The sequence below is a fragment of the Sciurus vulgaris genome (genome assembly GCF_902686455.1).
Source record: "Sciurus vulgaris genome assembly, chromosome: 7".
Lineage (NCBI taxonomy): Eukaryota > Metazoa > Chordata > Mammalia > Rodentia > Sciuridae > Sciurus > Sciurus vulgaris.
In genome coordinates, this window is record NC_136467.1 from 82,574,427 (window position 1) to 82,597,479 (window position 23,053).

The following is a 23,053-nucleotide window of genomic DNA, read 5'->3' on the forward strand; positions in this document are numbered from 1 at the left end:
TGAAAGTAAAAGCCTCCCTTGCTCTCCTGTCAGTCCTTTCAGCTCCTCTGCCCAGAAGTAACCTGTGAACGATTTCCTGGTGTCTACAGTGCTCAGCTCCCTTCTTCCTGGCATTCAACTTCTGATTCCTTTCCCTGCATTTGGTGCATCCCCTATCTTATGAAGCAGGGCCCTTTGTCCACAACAGAAGTGAGTTCCACATACTTGCTTTCCCTGATTCCCTTGCAGTTAGGTCCAAAGTTCTGCCAATCAAATGCACCCATGGCAGACTCTGAATTGGAAGACAATTACACAAAAGAGCACCAACTGTCCAGAATTCACTCTATAGTGGAAACAGTGGAGGCGAATTCATCATCTAGGCTCAGTGGCATCAGTCATTCAAATTGCAGCAAGATGCCCACTGATATCTGCTGGGGCATCTCTGCACAGCCAGTTATTCTGGGACTTGCTTCTAAATATATGCGCTCTATGCCTGACCCTGAGGCACTTCAGAGATCAATAAGCTATTTATTATCCTTCGGTAAATTATCCCAACTTAAACTGAACACAGTTAATTTCATTTGCTTGAAAACCAAGTACTTGGAATTGGTATACTTTCAGATATTTATAATATGCAAGTACAAATATACATAGGCCTATTCTATTCTGTTCGCAAATAGAATCACATTGTGTACACTGCTCAGAAGCCTTCTACAACTGACATTTTTTTTTTTTTTAACTTAGCAATATATCTTGGCCATGTTTTCATGTCAAAATATAGTTTTTTAAATCACGTTTACAAGCAAAACTACTACATTTAATGGTGTTATTACAGTGATATACTTTGGAATTTTATTCCTTTTTACTTGTATTTCGAATCCAATAATCCAATGACATATCAATAACCAGTACCCGGGAGAATTGAGAAAACTTTAAATGATTAACGTTTAAATAAAAAAGAAAAAGAAAAATGGTAAAACCTATAAAATTATCTTTTGTAGGTAAATCTCAAAGCAGATGATAATTAAGCTAACAAACCTAAGACATAAGCAATGGTAGAAAACATAAGCATCAAAATTTTTTTTAAAAGTGTTTGTATAGCACACAAACAATACTTCCACTGTCGAATCCAAGAACAAGCAAGCTACTGTTTACAAGTCAAATTTTTTTGTAAACAACACTTCATTGGATCACAGCCATGCCACTAATGGACACACTACCTATGGCTGTCTCACCCTAAAACAGAAAGCTAAGTAGTTAACAGAGACAAAATGGCCTATAAATCTGAAATATTTGCTCTCTGTTCCTTTACAGACAATATCTAATTCTGATCACAAACAATACTTCAGAGATTAATTCCAACCCATTCCCTGAGATCCTAATCCCAGTAATCCCAGTACTGGATATGTAGATGGATGGGTGGATGCTGGATGGACAGATGGATGGATAAATGGCAGTACAAACAGACAGACAAGGAGACATATTCAACTGGAGTAGCATATTCTACTTAGCAATTAACCAATGTGAGGGTCAAGAACAACACTGATGACAAATGGCCAGAGGTAACACGCAGGCTCTTTGCCATCCTCAAGTTGGTTGGCAGCAAGATGTGCATGCCAGTAGACAAGGCTTGAAGCCAGTACACATTCCAGCTTGCTTGTGAATCAGTGCACCACTCAAGAGTCCTGTCTTTTCTGCCTTGTAAATCAGTTCCCAACTGGTGATTAGCAAATCCCTGGAACACAGGACTCTAAGGGCTGGCATAGCAAAAGAAATGGGTTAGCATCTTGGCCCTTCTCCTTGGAAAAGCTGCCAGGGAGTGACTGTTGTCTTAAATTACTCAGAAAAATAAGGCCTCATTATTTTAACAATTAATTAAGGACTAACATAGCAAACAAAGCTTTACTTTCTACTCAAAATATGTCATGCAGAGAATTAGATTCAGGGAGAGTCTTATATTAAAAACAACCAAAAATTATCTACTTAGATTTGCATCAGTTTAATCCTGAGAGCAGGAGAGTAAGAATACAATTTTAATATGTTCATTTATTTAAACTTGGCAAACAAATCACCTGGAGAGCAAGTTGCAATTCAGAAGTACTTTGTGGCTGCATTAATTTAAACACTACTTATTCTTAAAGGAGGTTATTTCATATTAACATTCTTGCACTCCTACCTCACAGCTCTGCACTTTTGGAAAGAGCAAGTAACAGGGGTCACAGCACAGTTCTCTGGGAGCTAAAGAGCACTGTGTATGGTCATACTATTGATTCCTATGTTCACAGCAGTAGCATTAACTGAGCCCACTCCATTTACCACAAGCTGATCACATTCAAATCTCAGCACTAATGAACACTCCAATCCTTCAGCTCCAAATACATAATGATGAAATATACAACTTAGAAAAATCAAAAGTATAAAACAAACAGGATAGAGTTTTTTAAGTGCATTATAAAATTTCCATATATATGACTTCTTGTACACCCAATGAATTTATATGCATAGTACACATTCACTTAGAGATTCATGGTATTAATTAGCTCTTTTTGACCACTTTATATCCCATCCTCCTCCTTTTTTCTTCCAATTTTCTTCTGATAAGTACCTTGTACAATTTTGAAAGAGAAAGGGTATGTAAATGACATATACTCCATGTACAAGATACATTTATTCATTTAATGGTGACTGTGTACCCAGTATATACAAGCATCATGTGAGATGCTGACTGAAATTGTAAAAGGCAGTCCATACAACAGAGAGGCACAGACTCAACCAGGAGTTATAAAGATGAAAAGAGATTATCAGCCAAAATTGAAATCATGATAATTGGCAATAAGAACAAGAATATAGAGGAGACAGTGACCCATTTATAAGGACCAAGGTTTTACCAAGAGAGTACAATTGATGGAGGTCCTAAAAACAAACACCCACATGAGAGAAAACGGGTCATTCCATGTAGAAAGAAAAAGTATACACAAAGAAATGGAGGTGTAAAACCAAATGTGTGCTTGCACATGTATCTAAGAAAAAAAAAGGTTTACATGATATTGTAGGTAAAGATGAATACTGAAACCTATAAATTACATACCTAGGTGCATTTTATAATTTCTTCTGCCTAACTATGTTAATAACTTGTATAGAAAGCTTCTGCAAGAAAATAATCACTTAATTACTACTGCTGCAAGTTCCCCTGTAAAGCACACTATGACCATCATGGAGATAACAGGGACATTTCTCCTTCTGGGCTCTAATATCCAATAATGCCAGTTTCCCTACATTATACATGTTACAGTGAGAAAACATAAATGTTCTCTGTTTAAGAGGAAACAGAGTGTTTTTCAAAAATGTTAGTTCATGCTGCCTGATTATCGCAGCATGTTCAAAATCCCCATGCCTGAGAAAGCCTACTCTCATTTGTCAGAATTTATAGTCTATTGGGGAAGAGTGATACAGAGGGGAAGATCCAGCCAACCAGAAGCCCACTTCTGGCCTCATCTCTTCATCTAATTAATCTTATGGTCTCTCACAACATATTCTATTATTTTTTGCACACCTGTAATCATAGAAACATCATAGGAACAGAATGAGGGCATATTAAGATAATCACCATGGACGTCTTTTGTGTTCTTAGGAAGAAAATTGCATTACAATTTAAAATCATTCAAGGACACAGTCATTAAGGCTATAAAGAAAGTTTCATCCTAAGAAGAGTTATTCCTATTTCTGCTACATTTTCTATATAAAACTGATAGAGAGGCACAGTCCTTGTGAAACAAATTCTGTTTTAGAACTGTTAGGGCAAATAAAGAAAATGAGGCTGTTAAAAAGCTGTAAAAGGAGCACAGCAACACTGGGGGTCATATTTGTGATCTGCTTATTTTCTCAGATAAATTTAATAACAGCATTCTGACTAGCCACAGAGAAGATGTGAAGGCATAAATTCAGTATCTATACATGCCAGGTAGCATTTTGCTAGAGACTCCTGATCACTAAATATAAAACAATAGCCAATCAAGTTGTCTAAATAAAAATACAATAGCTAGTCAGGACCAGCAAATATTTTACATGTAACCAGGAAACTTCTCACACTGTGGTACTTCTACATATAAGGTATGAATTTAAGATTGTAAATGTCTTTATAAGTGTTTTTGCTTTAGAAGGTCTTTTTTTTTTTTTTTTTTTTTTTGTACTGGGGATTAAACTCAGGGATGCTCTACCACTGAGCTACATTCCCAGTCCTTTTTATTTTCTATTTTGATACAGAGACTCACTTAAGTTGCTAGGGCTTCAATAAGTTGCTGATGATAGCAATATTATAAAGCCATTCCACATCAACACAAGGAGTTTGGAATCATCCAATAAAAAGAATTATGCTGAGAAAGAAAATGAGTATTTTAATTTTCATTTGCAATTATACAATGTAATATTATTTTATGCATTGAGAAGGAAAAAGCTGCCAATTCAACTAATTCATTCTTAGAATTTTAACTTTATTCTTATTGAAAGAAAAATTTTAATAGACAGGACTTTTTATTATCATTCTGATACATGAAAACAAAATATAAGCAAAATACATTGGTTTAAGCTGTTTACACAACTTTTTTACATCCAAAATCTAATTCTTCTCACTCACTTTTCATTTACAATCATCAGTGTCCATGTTTCTCCACAGAACATCATTTTCTGTGTCACCAAGTATATCGATGATGCAGTCATTTTTAAATAGATTCATAAAAAAATCTAAAAATTGGTATGGCACTCTCAAGCCAGTCCACTAAACAGGTACAGCCTACTTGTGACTTTTGCTTCAAAAAGTTGCTAAGCTATTGTGATTCTCCATTTTCCCTGCCCTTCCTACTCACTGCAGCTATTCAGAACCTCATTGTCAAGAGTTCTCTGATATCACTGGAATTTTTTTCTCAGATGTGGATACATATCCCATAGGTACTGGTACTCATTTTGATATTTGTGCTTGAGCAGGTAATAGCAACCATCAACCCCTGGGTAAGGTGAGTTCATGATGCTGTTTATTTTAAGCTACATTCCAATTCCAGAGTCATTGAAATGTGAGAAAGAAATGGGCAATTTACAATCAATGAATACATGCAAAACATATTTCATTGACTTCACAACACTGAAGTATTATCATAGATATTTTTCACATTATGCTTTTAGTACCCAAAGTCCCTCAGTTTCCATAATATAAAATTACCCATGAAGAACAGTAGTTTCCACTAGTCACCACACATCAACTGTGGTCTACTTACTTCCTAAATGCAGAGAGTAGTCAGAAAAAGTTAGCAGGGCAAATCAACAAAAGGCAATCACTTTAAGGTATGAAAAACATGAGGATCTATGATTTCTTTATTAGACTGCAAAATTCCTCAGCACATGACAGAACAGTAATTACTGATTTTATCAGCAGTCAACCAAAAATCTCTCCAGAAGAATTTGATTTAATTCAGAGAATCTGTTGCAAAGACTTGAAAGAGACAGAGGAGCGAATGATGAACTAGCACGACCTAGAGATCAGCAAACAGGTAATACCTCTGGAACTACCATCTGCTGTGACTGAGCAGGACAGTCCCCACCAAAGGCCTCTCTCCAATGCTACCACCATCAATGCTGCAGAACAAAAGTTGCTGCAGCAGAGCAAACTCTCCAACGGCCACTATCTGAGGTAACTTGAAAACCTCAATGGTTCCCTACCACCTTCTAAACTCGCACAGGTGCCGCCCACTGACAGGCTCTAACTGAAGAAGGTGAGGGCAATACCGCTCACTAGCTTCCAACCCCAGCCTTGCAGCAGGGATTGCAGATGGGCAAATGTGAGGAAAAGAGCCAACTGAGAAATATCCAACACATCTATATTATAAACAGCACTTAAGAGAAGAAAAAAAATCAGTTTGATGAGAAATACAGAAACCCGAATATATTGATCATAATTGAAAAGTGAATATTCATTGAAGCTTTTCTATATATTCAGCACTGTTTTAAGCACCGTAAATGTATCAACTTATATTATTCTCACACCTCAGTGTGATCGATATGAGATTTATCTCAAAGCTACAGATGAGAAAATAGGTGTGGGCATTAAGTACCTTTGTTAAAGTTATAAGATAGTAAGTGACAATTCTATAGTCCAAGTTCATAACTACTATGTTATATTGGACTGAAATCTACCCCAAATGGGTTTCAGTAGAAATATTAAATATGACCACATATCAAGCTTGATCCTCACCATAAGCCTTAAAAATTAATAGCAACAATTGCATATTTTAAGAAAAGGGAATGTTATACTTCCATATTAAAAAAAAAAAAAAAAACAGAAAATATAATCAGGATTAAATAAATTATTGCTGTTTTCCCTAAAACCAATCAAGTATTAAATCTAGAATTCTCTCACTGGTCTCCAGCAATTCACTTCCATTTTCACAAGCTAATTTTTCATACACTAAATAGGTTTTATACTTCATTCCAACTTAGAAAAATAAGAAATCTTTCCAAGGTCAAGCTATAAAAGAAGGCAAGTATTATTTATACCTCCATATACATTATAACCCAGCATCTGCTTCTGTGTATTGTTGTATAGCATGCCTCCATTTAGAAATCAGTATTTTTTCATTTACATAAATTCCTTCATATCAAATTATGAATTAAAACTACAAAATAATGAAGGACTCTGGGTTAACTCATATAGCCAGAAATTATAATGGATAAACATGTAATGGGTTTACATTATTTTTAAATGAAGTCATACCAGTCATATTTTTATATACCAGTAATGACCAATTTCAACATGTAATTGGGGAGATTCTAACCACAATAGCAACCAGTACATAACATCTAGTCCTAATTCTAACCACAAATGGGCCAATGAATATATCTACATAATTGATTAATAAACGTTAAAGAAGTGTAAGTGGAGACGATCACATTCTTGGAAAAGAAAAATCATTACTGTAAATATATTAAGAGTGTGTTCTTCTAAAGAAGGAGAAGGAAGACAAAAGACACTGCCAAGAAAATGGAAAGTCACCCAGGAGATACGGTGCATGCCTTTAATCCCAGCTGCTTGGGTGGCTGAGGCAAGAGGACAGCAAGTTCAAAGTCAGCCTCAGCAATGGCAAGGAGCTAAGCAACTCAGTGAGGCCCTGCCCCTACATAAAAGACAAATTAGGGCTGGGGATGCGGCTCAGTGGTCAAGTAACCCTTAGTTCAATCTCTGGTAAAATTAAAATAAAATTTAAAAAAAAGGAAAGTCAAACCACAAACTGGGCAAATAAATTTACGAAAGATATACCTGATAAAGGACTGCTATCCAAAATACACAAAGAACTCTTAAAACGCCACAATAAGGAGACAATGCAATTAAAAAAAAAAAGTCAAAGAGCTGAATAGAAGCCCCAACAAAGAAGATACAAAGATGGCAAAAATTAAGCTATGAAAAGATCTTTGAGTCATCTTATTCAGGAAATGCAAATTAAAACAACAATGAAATACCACAAAGTATCTATTGCCATGGTCAAAAATCTAAAACCCTAACAACATCGAAAGCCAGTAAGAATGTAAAGCAAGAGGAACTCTCAATCACTGCTGGTAGGAATGCAAAAAGGTACAGCCACTTCGGAAGACAGTTGACAGTTTCTTAAAAAATTAAACATACTCTTACCATATGATGTAGTAATCACTCTCCTTGGTATTTACACAAAGAAGTTGAAAACTTACATCTACATAAAAACCTAACACATGGATGTCTGTAGCAGCTTTACTGATAACTTCCAAAATTTGAAAGCAAGCAAGATGTCCTTCAGCAAGTAAACAGATGAACTGTGGTACATCTAGCCAACAGAATATTGACAAATTAAAACAAAGGCAGGAAGAAGAGAAGGAGGAAGAGGAAGAAGAGGTGGAGGGTCCAGCTGACATTTGGCAAATCTTGTAACTGCCCTTACATAGTACGTAGTGGAGCTAGTACTTCAAACCTGCTTCAAAAGAATCTACATTCTTTAACACTTTATGAGACTACACTAGAAAGACAAAATGGATGCCTACAGAAAAAAGAAAAGGCTGACCTTTTCTTGATCACATAATTTGTCCAAACAAAATAAAAAAGATTACAAAGATTTTAGCAATAGGAATGTAAGAAATTGTGCAAATGAAAATAAGAAAACATTATTAATTCCAGAAAGAAAAAAAAGAGTTGTACACCAAAAAGGAAAGAAAATAATGCATTTCTCATTGATTGTGAATCATGCCAATATGGTCATTACAGTGTAAACAATAATTTATGATCTGATCAAAAATTATATCACAACTCTGTGGAGATACTGGAAGAAGTCTGGATATGCTAAGGAGGAGGGATGTGCATGTTGGGGAAAGGAAGGTGGCTTAAGAGAGCTATATTCTGTTTTCTAAAAGGAAATTAAAATAACGCTTTAAAAATATTAAGTACTATAAGCATATTATTTATAAATATGATGACTAATTATCAGAAGAAACTGCTAAGTATTGAAAGTTGTTGCCTGTAGGAAAAGCACAGATTTGATGAAGGATTAGGTGAGGAACTGCAGTTTTTTATTTTTCTTTTTAGTAACATTTTTTTAGTTGGAGATGGATACAATACCTTTATTTTATTTATTTTTGTGGTGCTGAGGATTGAACCCAAGGCCTCGCATGTGTTAGACAAATGCTCTACCAATGAGCTACAGCCTAGGCATTTATTATATTATTTTGACGCTAACTTCCTTGTAACTATTATTTCAACTGAAAAGCTAATTCAAAAATCTAACCAATGAATTAAATTTTCTCTCATTAAGGGATTCAACATAATCCTGTCAAAGATTGTACCTGGTACTAAATGTGTCAGCCTGCACACAAATAATCTGCTTATACATAAAATACAAAATACTAATTCCTGTCTTCTATATATACTATTTGGAAAAACATATTTTAAAACTGTTCTACCATTCGAAATCTATTTAAAATAATGTTCCTCTCTTCAGAATTATGAATCCATATATAATTAGTGTATTTGCTTTAAAAAAAATCATCAATAGTACTATGACCTATTTTTGAAAGATTTTTGGCCTTTACAAAAATTCTGGAAGTCAGTCTTCTAGCCTATCTCACTTATAAAACCACAGATAAAAGTCTCATTTGCTTCCATCTCTCTGACATCCTGAATCATTAAATGAAATAAAACCAAAAGTTCAAAGACTGAATTCAGAGTATCTTTTCCTCCAGAGGCCTGTACTTGGTAATGTCACCTGACTCATTCTCTTTTTCAGTCTTAACCATTTTGTATACTTTTTACAATGCCTAGATTTTTTTTCCTATCCATCATTTCTAAACACCCTCTGTGATTTCTAAAAAGATTAATTGTATTCAAATATCTTAACTATAATAAATAATAAATAAATCCAAAGATATGAAAAGGTTTCTCTTTCTACAACATTTAGAAGACAAAAAGCTTTTTTAAAAATCTATTTATGTATACTTAATGTAAGTAAAAATAAAATTCAAGAAATTATTGCATAAAGAATGTATTACTTGGGCTGGGTATATAGCTCAGTAGTAGAACATTTGCCTACCATGTGTAAGTCACTGGGTTAAATGCCCAGTACCATACACACACACACACACACACACACACACACACACACACACACACACACACACACGGGTATTACCTACCTGTTTTTATTTTTATCCATAATAGTTCATATAGTTGACAGCTGAACTTAAAAAATATTTTCTAAATGTTGCAGACTGGACATGTAAGGGAGAGACCACAGCAAAAATGTCTGAATAAACACAGCATATGGGCACCAGGCCCAGAAATGAGGGTGTCAGAAAGGCTGAAAACAGCTGATAGGATGGTTCCACCCATTCTCCCCCAAACACACGAAGACACACTTCCCAGCTGGCCTGTCTCTGGGGACAGGGTTCCAGGTCCCTTAATTATTCACAGTGCAGAGACAGGCTGCAACCCCCAACCCTCACCATGGGTGCCCACATCAGACTATGATATATAGTTTTCATAACTATCAAAGAAGTGAATTAATTCTGTGTCAATAGAGAAACTAATACATATATACTCGAACCTCATAGTGTATACAGTATACACTACATAGGGATATACTGCCTCAACACATGGTTATGTATAGTATTTATTTCCATTTGATTAAAAAATATATTTTAATTTGGCAGGAAATTTTTAAATAGCATATTTTTTGGCAAAAAAAAATTGGGCCCCTAAAGGAAGTTATATTTCATGTATGCCTTCCATTCAGATAATGATTAATTAGAATGTAAAATAGAGCAATATTAGAAAGAAGGTAATCTCAGAGGTCAAACATATTATTAAAACCTAACTCCATCTGGGCTCATGCCTATAATCCCAGAAACTTGAGAGGCTAAGTCAGGAGGATCAGCAATGTTGAGGTTGTCCTCATCAAATTAGCAAAGCCCTAAGCAATTTAGTGAGACTCTCTCTCAAAAAAAAAAAAAAAAAAGGAAGAAGAAGAGGAAGAGGAGGAGGAGGAGGAGGAAGAGGGGAGGAGAACGAGGAGGGGGACTAGGGATGTAGCTCAGTGGGAAAGCATCCCTGGGTTCAATCCCCAATACCCAAATGAAACAAATAGAACCCAACTTATCACTAGAATAAGATATGTAAGCTCACCAATCATTAGTTTCCCGGTCTGTCAAAAGGTATCTAACAGTGCTATTTCACAGTTTTTGTGAAAAGCACTTAGAACCATCTGAGCCAAGTATGTCCAATATCTGACTCTAGAGACAGATTCTGGGTTTGAATCCTGGTGTGTAACTTTGAACAAGCTGTTTTAACTTTCCTAATCTTCAAGTTCCTCATCTATAAAATGGTTATAATGATAAAATTTGCCTAAGATTGTTGTGAGAATTCAATTAAACTGTTCATATGTCTTCACAATATAGCACCATGTCTAGCATGTAAGTGTTCAAAAGTGCTTCAAAACCAGGCACAATGGCACATGACTGAAATCCCAGAGACTAGAGAAGCTGAGGCAGGAGGATCAAATGTTCAAGTCCAGCCTTGAGATCTGGTCTCAAAATAATATTAAATAAAAAGGGCCTCAGATGTAGCTCAGAGGTAAAGAGACCCTGAGTTTAATCCCTAGTACTGAAAAAAAAAAAAAAAAAAAACAGTTATAAAACTTGGCAAATACAATTTGGATTATCTCATTTAATCCTCTCAGCAATCTTATAAGATATGACTATGAATAAAAAGATGAGGGTTTCTACTTCAGTTATTAGAACAAAAGTAGCATCCATATTAAATTATGAAAGACTGCAGTTTATTGTGCTAATCTGATTGGGGATCTTTTCCTTTGAAAAGAGAAGCATCTTTTCTCTAACCAAGATTATATATTACATTAATCAAAATTGCCTGTTATATAATTAAGATCTACAGGAGATTGAAACTCAAAGTAGGTTCTACTTAAAATGAGATTAAATGGAAGAATCTGGGGGGAAATCATTCATAAAGGAAGATTAGAGGAATAAAAGGAATTCAGGGCCCCAGTCTCCCAGCATCCCAGGCAAACCACCTCTAGACAATGCAGTTCTGTCTCTCTTCATAGAAAATCACAGAAAAGAAGTCAGAATGGCTGGGCTTGAGCTACATGGCTACATCCTGAGACCATGAAGTAGCCTCCTCAGAACCACATGCAGTGAGGTATAAGCACCGGAGATGGGGATAATATGGTCCCAGGAAAAGAAGGGCCAGGAGATGGTGAGATTATTGAGAGAGCTATGCACTACAATTCTAAGCCAAAGGCTTGAATTTACCTCTGTAATGGAATCGTTCTTGAACAGGACTTAGTAATATAAATGTTATAGATTCAGATTAAAACTGTACATTATGGGTAAGTTCATAGATCTGACAAGTTAACTTTTTTAGATGCCTAATATTTTAGCGTCCTAAGGAAATCTGCGCATAAAATCCTTAAGACAGTTTATTTATCGAATTTTGTATAGAATACTACTTCAGACTTGGGAAAATAGCTTTGCCTTACTAATACTGCAGAAGTTTGCAAAACAATGAATTGAAAACAATGAAGTAAACTTATTCATCAACAGACGAATGGATAAAGTGAGGCTGTGTGAACCATGAATAAATTGTGATACATTCATGCAATGAAAAATCAAACCATGAAATGTTACTTATTCAAAAACATTTTACATGCCTCAAATTTTCAGGGGTTCTTTTCCCCATAGCCAAGAAGTTATTTCCCAACTAATTCATGGACAAGGCAGACTCCAGATATTTGGTTGCAATATATTAATTCTATTTACAAGCTATCAGCATGATTATAAGAGGTCAGCTACTTTCCTTAGTAGTAACAATTGCAATATTTAGAAAAATAATGGGAATAACTGTCATTCCTTGGTAGTAAAAATAACAATAAAAATGGTTCTTCGTACAAGGAAATGGCAATGTTATTACTTACTAATCACATTCTAATATTGTACAAACCATGTTCAATATCAATTGCAATAGTAATAAGCAATGAAAACACACAATGGACTGCTACTCAGCAATGAAAAGGGAATAAACTCAATTGTACAAGCAACAACATGAATGAGTCTAACATTAGCTTGAGTAAAAGAAGTTGAACACACAAGACAACATATACTGTGTGATTCCATTTCTATAATGCTCCAAAACAACTACAACTAATCTAACAGCAATCAGGAAGTGTCTTGAGTTTGGGACAAGAAGAATGGATTTGGCAGGGAAGTAATGGGAAGGGACTTCCAGGAATGATTAAAGTCTATTATCTTGTTTTACATAGTGATTACATGAAAGTATAGGGTAGTCAAAAACCCATCAAACTGAACACTTAATATCTATGCATTTTATTATACAAAAATTATACCACAATAAAAACATGTGGTTTTAAATTTAACTATTCAAGGAAAAGAGTGATTTGCCAGAGTAATCTTCTTAAATTCAAAACAAAACATACTTTACACAGAACAAATCATTTGATATTTAAAATTTCCATTACAGCTAAGAAATAAGTAGTCACAGGTGTTTACAGAGTTATGATTCTGAGCTAACGGAGGATGACCAGCATCTCAGTTTGCTCTAGACAGTCACCCCAATGTAAACCTGATATCACAACATAATTGCTAACAGTGCCTCCTTCACTATCAGAAATAACCTAACTTAGAAGACACTAATAGTCACTTCAGCTAAAGGGAAATTTGATACTATGTAGTACAATAACTCTCACTTTTTCATTCCATCCACATTTTCTAAGCACCAACATACAGCTCCTTTGTTCTTGCTACCACTTCGCATTGCTGTATTGTTTCCTCAACCAAAATGTAAAATAGCCAGATGGATTTTCCCTAAACATAAAATTTACACATATGGATGACCTAAACATAAAAGAAATCAATCAGAATGTTTCTACATGAAAAGTATAAACTCAGCTTATAAAAAAAGTTAAAATTTCTTAAACTATGGAAAACAAAACATGGGGAGGTTTTCAAGACAGTAGAAAAGAGGAGTTCGCTTTCCCAGCTGCTCTGTAGAGTGAAACCAAGAAAGCAGTCAGGCAGCTTCTCAGCAAGGAAGGTAGACCAAAAAAAGCAGGGGCTGGGGATTTACTGGAATTTAAAACTTGACATTCAAAGTAGAGTGGGGGCTCAGGAGGTTGGATATAATAAAATAAGGAAGAAATCCCTAGTGGCACAGCCACTGACCCTGTCAGGCCTAAAGCACTAGCCAGATCAGTCCCTCTTCAAGGAAAAGTGGAGGGATAAGGGAATTAAAGAAACCCACATTTTTAGGAGGCCTGAGGCATGCCTGGGTACAGAGCGTTTAGAGACCAAGGGCACTGCCCAACTAAACTGAAAGGCACGCTGCACAATATCCTTGTGTGAAAAAGAAGCTGCCATCTCTCCAGGCAGCATACGAAGGAAAAAGAAGCATTTTGCAGCCACAGCGGCGGTGGGAGCTGATTCCTGGCAAACCCCAGTTTGACCTGAAATACAGACCCAGTAAACACACACTGCACAAATATAGAGTGTGCTTAAGTAGCCAGGAGAAAATCGAACATGGAGAGAGGTTTACACAGGGGACAAATGATAGTGGAAACCCACTCAGCTCTACCCCTTCCCTTCCAATCTGGATGCTTGCAGGACCTTCTGGGAGAGATTCATCTGGCCTGGAATTCAGAAGGGAGTAGGTGGGAGAGATTGAATTTGGAGACTAACCCCAAAACCAGGAAACTTGGAGTCCTTAGGAGATATAGGGAACTAAGAATTGGCTCCTCCAACATATGAGTGGAACCCAGGGGAGATCCCTAGGGTACAGTTTTTCAGCATGGACCAGAAATTACTGGACTCTGGAAGTACACTGATATAAAATCTCCAGACCAACTGGTATTCAGCAAACACCCTGGAACTCACCTATTAACTACCTTGCCTCCAGGAATTCCACCTATGGGATTACCTCCCTCACTCCAGCAATCCAGAGGGTACAGCACCATGCTCCAGACAACCCCACTTAAAACTGCTAAGAAAAGAAGCTGAGAATCTTTTGAATTCCAAAGGAAAGAATTTTTTAACTTTTCGAGATTTTTTTTTCTTTCTTTTTTTCCCCCCTCTACTTAATTGTGATCTTAATGGTACATGGATATTTATACATACTTATATTTGTTTTTTTTCTCATTTCTAGCCTTTTTGAAGCCAGTTATTTTTCATGGATCAGTTTTTTGAGGGCTTTGATGTTTATTTTATTTTTAATTTTTCAAAATTTTTCCTTTATAAATATTTTTTCTCCTGTTTTCCTTGATTCTCTCTCTTCTTCCACTACCAGTCAATCTCTAGTGTTCTCTCACTCTTTGTTTAAATTTTTTTACTTCTATCTTCTCTCTTCCTCTCTCACCACAACCAGATCACTTCTGTTCTCTCCCTGTCCACCATTTGAAATTATAAACCCTTTTGCAAACTTGCTATTATTATTATAGGCAATAACTGATCATATTATTTCTGTTTATTATGATAATTACCATTGTAGATGTCATAGTAAAAATTATTTGGTTTAATGCTGCATATTGTTTGCATTAGTTGTTATTATCTGTCTCCCCCTGAAGGACTGGAAACCTTCAGGGACACTACAAGCCCACAAGGCAGAAATTCTACTATCTCAGATCCATACTGCCAGATGGGTAAACACACAAATAACATGAAAAAGCAATGAAACAAATCACCCCAAACAAACCAAGATACTCCAATAATAAAGTCTACTGACACCAGACTGGAAGAAATGTCAGAGAAGGAATTTATAATGTACATAGTCAAACTGATCTGCAAAGAAAAGGATGATGTAAGACGTGAAATCATAAAGAAAATGCAGGAAGCAAAAGATCCTATCAATAAAGAGAGATTCTGAAAAAAAATCAAACATAAATCCTCAAAATGAAGGAATCAAAAAACCAAATTAAGATTCAATGGAAAGCATCACCAACAGACTAGATCACTTGGAAGGCAGAGTATAAGGCAATTAAGACAAAATATATAACTTGAAAACAAAGTTGACAGTGGAGAAAACATGTTAAGAGACCATGAACAGAATTTCCAAGAAATATGGGATAACCTGAAATGACCAAATTTCAGATTTATCAGGGCAGATGAAGGCTTAGAGATACAAACCAAAGGATGAACAATCTTTTCAATGAAATAATATCAGAAAATTTCCCAAACCTAAAGAATGAAATGGAAAATCAAATACAAGAGGCTTAAAGGACCCCAAATATACAAAATTACAACAGATACACACCAAGGCATATTATTATGAAAATATCTAACACAGAGAATGAGAATAAAATTTAAAGGCTGCCAGAGAGAAACAGCATTTAGAGAGAAAACACTCTGGATCTCAGCTGATTTTTCCTCATAGCTAGGAGGTCTTGGAATAATATAAACCAAGCACTGAAAGAAAATGGATGTAAGTCAAGATACTATACCCAGCAAAATTAACCTTCAGAATTGACAATAAAATAAAATCCTTCCATGATAAACAAAAGTTAAAAAACTTCACAACTAGAAAACCTATACTAAAAAACCTTCTCAATAAAATATTTCATGAAGAAGAAATGAAATATAAAAGTAAAAACCTGCAAAGGGAGGAACTACACCAGAAGAATGGTCAATGCAACAAGAAGTGATTTCAAACTAAAAACCAGAAATAAATCAAAATGACAAGGAATAAAAATCATTTCTCAATAACAACATTGAATGAAAATGGCCTAAACCCATCAATCAAAAGAAATATACTGCCAAATTGGATTAAAAGACAAGAACAACAATATGCTATCTCTAAGAGACTCAACTCATTGGCAAAGACACCCACAGACTGGAGGTAAAAGGATGGGCAAAAACATAACATTCATCATGTAAAAAAGCAGGGGTTTCTATCTTCAGATCAGATAAAGCGGACTTTAAGCCAAAGTTAATCAGAAGGGACAAAGGCCTTTTCATACTGCTTAAGAGAACTACACCTCAACAAGACATAACAATCATAAATATTTATGCCCCAAACAATGGAGCATCTATGTACATCAAACAAACCTTTCTCAATTTCAAGAATCAAACAGACCACAACACAATAATATTGGGTAACTTTAACATGCCTCTGTCACCACAAGATAGATCCTCCAAATAAAAACCAAATAAAGGAGTTACAGAAGTAAAAAAAAATATAATTGATAATTTAGACTTAGCATACATAGAATATTTCAACCATCAATGACTGAATACACTTTCTTCTCAGCAGCATACATGGTGTAAGCAAACACGTATGTTGGCATACAATTGTAATATTACCTTAATATATTTTTAGCATCTGTAGGGTTATTTTGATAGCTCCCTTCCCACTGATATTAATTTTTGTGTTCCTGCTTTTTTCTTAGACTTGTTTGATTTTTTTTATCAACTTTTAGATACATTATTTCTTCTCTACTTCATATATTTTGCTCCTACTCTTATTTTTACTTTCCTACGACATAATTTGAAAATAATTTGATTATTAATCTAGTTTCTTTCTGATACAAGTACTTTAAATTATAAATGTTCATCTGAGTACTGTTTCATCCCAGAGATTCTGATATTTTAAGCTTTTATAATCACTTAATTCACAGCACTTTTTATTTACTTTTCTTGTGCTTTCTTCCTTGACCTGTGAGTTATTTATAAGTGTGCTATTTAATTTTGAAGTAGTTGACGTATGGGGATGGGGTCCTTTATATATTAAGGTGACTGATTTCTAATATAATAAACCACGCAGAAAATCGTCTGCATGATTTCAATTTTTTTAAAAAAGTAATGGAAATGCTTTTTATATTGATTATATTGGTTACATAAATGTTAAAACTGATCAAATTGCATACTTCAAATATGTGCATTTTATTGTACTTCAATCTTACCTCAATAAATCTATGAAAAAAAATTATATATATACACAAAAGGGCTGAGGATGTAGCTCAGTGGTAGAGCACTGCTGGGTTCAATCCCCAGAATCAATAAAAAACAAACAAAAATAAAGAAAAAAAAAACATATAAAGATATTCACAAACATAAAACAAACATTTACCTGCTGCTCTGTAAAGTATTTTAGGTTCAAAAAATATACAAGGATTTTTATCCTCTATGCATGACAAAAGAAGTCCCTTGGCCTGGAAAGGGCTCCTGGGTATAACCACCTGCAAAAACAGATTTTTTTAAACACAATTTTAGTAAAAAGGTATACCAATAAAATGCTTATAAGGGAGGATACTGAAATAATCAATTTTAACTGAAAATAAAAATTGATTATTTATTTAACCTAATAAAGTATTATAAAATTTGCAAATTATCTAGAAAATTCCAATTATTCAACAAATATTTATAAGATGACTTTCATGATCTGATAACTAAGATACTGTTCTTCTCTTAAGGAGCTAAACTTACCTATTTAAAAAGTGAAAAGAATCCACAGAGCATACATCAAAGCAAAAAATAAAATCATCAATATCTACCTGTACTTACCTATTAAGTAATCTCTTCTACTAATACTGTGCAGCTACATGCAAAGTGCATGTAACTCTTCTCAACTTTAACACACCAAAATCTCCTTCCTCCCCATGAAAACTTGCAGCCTTCATATCAAGAGTGGAAAAGTACCACTGAATTTTATGATCCAGGCACATTATGTCCAGTTTCGGCAGAGTAAAAAGCAGTGTTATGCTCTACGCTTCCCAGGTCACAGGAAAGGGCTCCAAGTTTTCCTTGACAGCCAGGGTGATGGCTGCAGGAAAGAGCAGGTGCTAATCTGCCAAGCACTATGTGGATTAATTCATCTTCTGTTCACAGCAACCTCATGAGGTAGCTAGTATTACTTTTCCCAGGATAGATATAGAGACTGAGGCGTAAACAGACATGGAGAAGCTTGCCCAAGGTCAGACTGCTTGCTAGACCAGTATTATCTGGAGGCTACAGGCTGAGGTTTTAAATTCTATACGGTGCTGCCTTAAATCACAAATTTGTGTCTAATTCTTAGTGATCCTAAAGTAATTGTATAAAGGCAAGGATTACATAGGAAGAATTATTAAAAATAAGCCTGAATTTATTACAAAGACTCAAATAAGACTCATTGAGCAAAGTACATGAGCTCCCAAAGTCATTTTTAATGCCCTTTTTATTAAAGGAATTTTATTTAAAAAATAAAAAGCACAAGTCTATTTCATTTTCTATAAAAGACTTCTGAACACATTAAGTAACCATATCACATAGTATCTTCATTTATATTCCTACTTTTTAGTTTCTCTTTTTCTGCTTTCTCATGTATTTATTTTTAGCCTTTTTTATTTTATGTATATTTTCATTTGATGTGAGAAACATAAGAAAGAGAAAGCAGAAGAGGGAAAGAGAAGTTAGGGAACTGAGAGAAAAGGTCTACTCTTTAAAACACAGGGTAATGTTACAAATAAGAAATATGAATCAATATTCAGCCCAAACAAAAAATAGCTGTTGTCTCCAATATAACAATAGTTCCAGACTACCATTTCTAGCTCACATTGAGCCAGCACAGAACCTTCATTCAAATAAGAAAAACCTCATGGCTTTTGTCTGGTAGAAAAAACAAACACAAATAAAACACAAACACATGTTCACAACCAAACCATATCATCAAGAACAAATATCTCCATATTGACATATCTGTGGGTTTCTATGATTCCCTGGAAAGATGTTCGATCAAAAAGAAATAGAAAAGACAATAGAACAAAATATTAACATAAAATAATAAAAATATTTTTATTATCAAAAAAAATAAGCTCCTGTGCAGACCAGTCACAATAGAGAGATGCTTCCAAGTTAATTGTTTAAGACAGTATTACCTTACTCCTGATTAGGAAAAACACACCTAGGTAAGGGCCTTCTCCCAATCTATGAACTAACAGCAAGTACCCTATTCCTCCAACTTCAAGATAAACGTAAACCACATGGCAGGATTATTAAAATCATCTCAGAATCAGTAAGTAAGAAACACCAATTAGAAAGAAACATAAGGCTTTGAAAGAGGGGTAAGACAAACCAGTGATGTTCTCAGTTGTATTCTTTGAAGTCTATGATGTTAACTAATGCCAGTGTCAAGCCAGTGTTACTTCAAAAGGAACGGTCTGTAAAACTGGGCATTGGATAACTGATTTTAAGAAAATGCCAGCTTCCCTAATTTGTGGGGTTTTATTTGTCTGCAGTACTGGGGATCGAACTCAGGAATGCTCTATCCCTGAGCCAAATCCCCAGCCCTTTTTATTTTTTATTTTGAGACAGGGGCTTACTAAATTGCTAAGGCTGGCCTCAAACATGCAATTCCCCTGCCTCAGCCTCCCAAACATGCAATCCCCTTCCCTCAGCCTGGATTACAGGTAGTATGCACCACTATACCAGCATCCCTTACTTAAGGGTTAAATTCACATAAACTCCAAAATCCTCTTTGCCCCCAGATGAACATATTAGTTAATATTCATAGAATCAAACAAAGGGAAATATCAAATGAGGATCGAATAAAGTACATAAATGAGTGTACCTTAATTCCTGGGCAATGAGCAAAAAAAGCTTCAGGACTCTGAGAATGATAGAGAGCCCCATGGCCAACACAGCCCCAAGGGGCCCTGATGGTGAGGCTTCCACAGTTGAAAAGATCTCCAGAGCGATAGCGATACTTTGCAGCTTCGTTAACAATCTGAGACAAAGGAGAGAAGAACATGTTGCAATGAGTCCTTCCTGCTCAATCCATCTTCTAAAATCATCTATTAGAACTTTGATTATATTCCCATTAGAAAATGATAATTGTAAAACACTAACTTAGGGTTAACAAAATGTGCTTAAGATGGACAATGGGAAGATGAATGCAATACTTCAATACTTGGTGGACTGAGCAACCTCATGAATGCTCATTTACAAAAAAATATAAAACACTTACCTGATCAAAAGCAGGGAAAATGTAATCTGCAAACTGAATTTCAGCAATAGCAGTAGCACCAGTGACTGCGATTCCAATTCCAAATCCAACAATTCCTTGCTCACACAATGGAGTATTAAAAACTCTATCTTTTCCTTTAAAAAAAAATAAGAAAAGGAAATCAGACAACATGGTACATGAGAGTGATGTAATGCATGACACATCTAAAAATTCAGTAAGTTAATAATTGTAAAATGGAGAACTACAGAAGATGTAGAGGAAATAGATAATAAATAGATAATGGTTGATTTAAATATAACTAGTAATTATATTAACTGTAAGTAATTTAAATGTTCCTATTAAAAGAAAGACTTTCGCAATGGAATAAAATAAAGCAAAAACCTAATCACTTAAAAGAAAATATAAAGACAATTTTTAAACAAAATGAAGGAAAAAATATACAGAGAAAAACCTAACCAAAGCTCATGTCACTGTTAATAGCAGACAAAGTCAACCTTGGTGAAAGGTGTTACCAGAAATAAAGAGACAAAGTTTGTACAGTTGAAGGGTCTGATTCACAAGAAGGACACAACAATCCTAAACCGAAATGCATCTGACAGTGGATTCCAAATAAATGGGGGAAATCGACACAACCAAAAGGAGAAATGGACAAAGTCACAACATAGTGGGGAGATGTTTAACATACTGGTTCTAGTAAGTGACATAAAAAGCATACCAAGAAAAAGGTAAAAAGTATACACGATGTGGACATGATTAACAAACATAACCTAACTGACATACGCAGGACACTATGCCTAACACCTAGGAGTACAAATCCTTCTAAAGTAAAAACAGAGGCCATTTACGGTAACTGTCCGTATACTAGGCTATAAATCCTATTTCAATAGCTTTTAAAGGATTAAAATCATACAAGGTATATTCTCTGACCATGGTGAAATTAAGCAAGAAACAAGTAACAAAAAGAAAATTTAATAATCCTAGGTGATCCTCTCTTGGGACCCCTCCTGTTTCAAAATGAAATTCTTACTTTGTTCTCAAAAAACCAAACAAAATCCTTAGGCTAAATATATATATCCCAACAAATTAAAGTTCTAAAGACAATGGCAGAGTTGCCTCTTTTAGACTAACCCTCTGGCACTTAATGATTATAAATTCTGGGCAAAATAAAATGACTACTTACAGCCACCAGAGGGCCAAAAGCAGAGAAGAACTGAGAGGAACTTGACCTTTGAAAGCAGGGCACAGAGAAGATGAGCATGGCATTTGTTGTGCCCAGAGGGACTTCAAGGCCTATTTTGGAGACAGTTAGAAGCTGCACAAGCCAACTCAATCTTAATGGGGGTCAGAGAACCCTGCCTGGGGCTGCCAGTGGCTGGAAATGGGGGACATGTAAAGCCTTAAAGAAAGCACACGTGGTGGTGCCCCAAAATCTGCACACAAAGGCCTCAAACACTCAATGACCCCTGCGCCTGCAGGACACTCCAAAAATCCAGCAGAAAATAACCTCTGGAAGCTGAAAGAGCTAAGCAGAAATTTGATCTGTGTCCAATAAACAGGTGACAGAATGAGTCTGAGACTAAACTAGAGGAGCCAGATAAACCCCTATGGCTTTCCATTCAAACCACAAGGCACAACTTTATCAACATGTACTGCTCAATTGTCACTTGAAATTGTACCACCTCTCAGATAATGCTGACATTTCATGACAAATTCACTTCATGACAAATTCTAACTGGGGGGGACTGAGTGGATGCAAACAATGGCCACAGTCTGGCCAGGTAGCCAAATGTTTTGCGACAGATCTGATAGTCATGCTTCATTACTATAACCCAGCCATCATTTCTTCTTGGTACACAGAATTCAACATCTCAATCATTCCACTTGAACATGAACCACAAATAGAGCAGGTGTGAGAAATGCCAACTAGACACATCCTGTAGTTTGAAACTCTAAAAGCAGCTGCAAAATCTTAAAAGCATGATTCATACTCATCATGATCTATGACAATCTTCTGAAAGTGTGACCTCAATTCCTTACCCATTTCCCATTTGACAGTAAGAAGTCTGATAATTTTTAGAAAATCTATGATTCCTTTAAATTAAGAACAATTCAGTGGTAGAAAGAAACATAAATTCCAGTGGCCACCAGCAAAATCCACATCCCGGGAATACCTCAATCACCTTAGCCAAACAAGCAGCATTCTTATTTATTTCTTGCTACTTCAAGTTCACAGGATGCAGGAATTTTTGATCTTGGTAAGAAAATATAGCCACTAAAAGGCAGAAAAAAGTGAACTTCTCAGAACTCTTTTGCTCCAAAGGAAGCAATCCAACAAATATCTCTACTATGTTTCCATGATAAAAAGAAAGCACTTCAACATGAAAAATCTGTTTCTTTTTTCTCCCAGGAGCACTAATAAGGTGCACAATATTAATAATTTCCTTTCTCTTATAATGCAGTTAACCCAATGCAAAGTTGATGCAAAGACTATCATGGTAGATAAATTAATACAGGATTGCACTATGAGACAAGGCAGACCAGGATTTAAGTGTTACC

The 23,053-nt window shown here is 35.3% G+C and overlaps 1 protein-coding gene across 1 annotated transcript in view; it reads right to left on the reverse strand.

Annotated features, from left to right (window-relative positions):
- The window catches only part of BCKDHB (branched chain keto acid dehydrogenase E1 subunit beta), a 240,503-nt gene that overhangs the window by 146,941 nt on the left and 70,509 nt on the right, over positions 1-23,053 (reverse strand). Inside the window, exons 4-6 of the mRNA XM_079146543.1 lie at positions 20,498-20,631; positions 20,102-20,257; positions 17,627-17,735 (exon numbers count right to left, since the gene is read on the reverse strand). Of these exons, the coding sequence (XP_079002669.1) occupies positions 17,627-17,735; positions 20,102-20,257; positions 20,498-20,631 (399 nt within the window). The remainder of the gene's footprint in view (positions 1-17,626; positions 17,736-20,101; positions 20,258-20,497; positions 20,632-23,053) is intronic.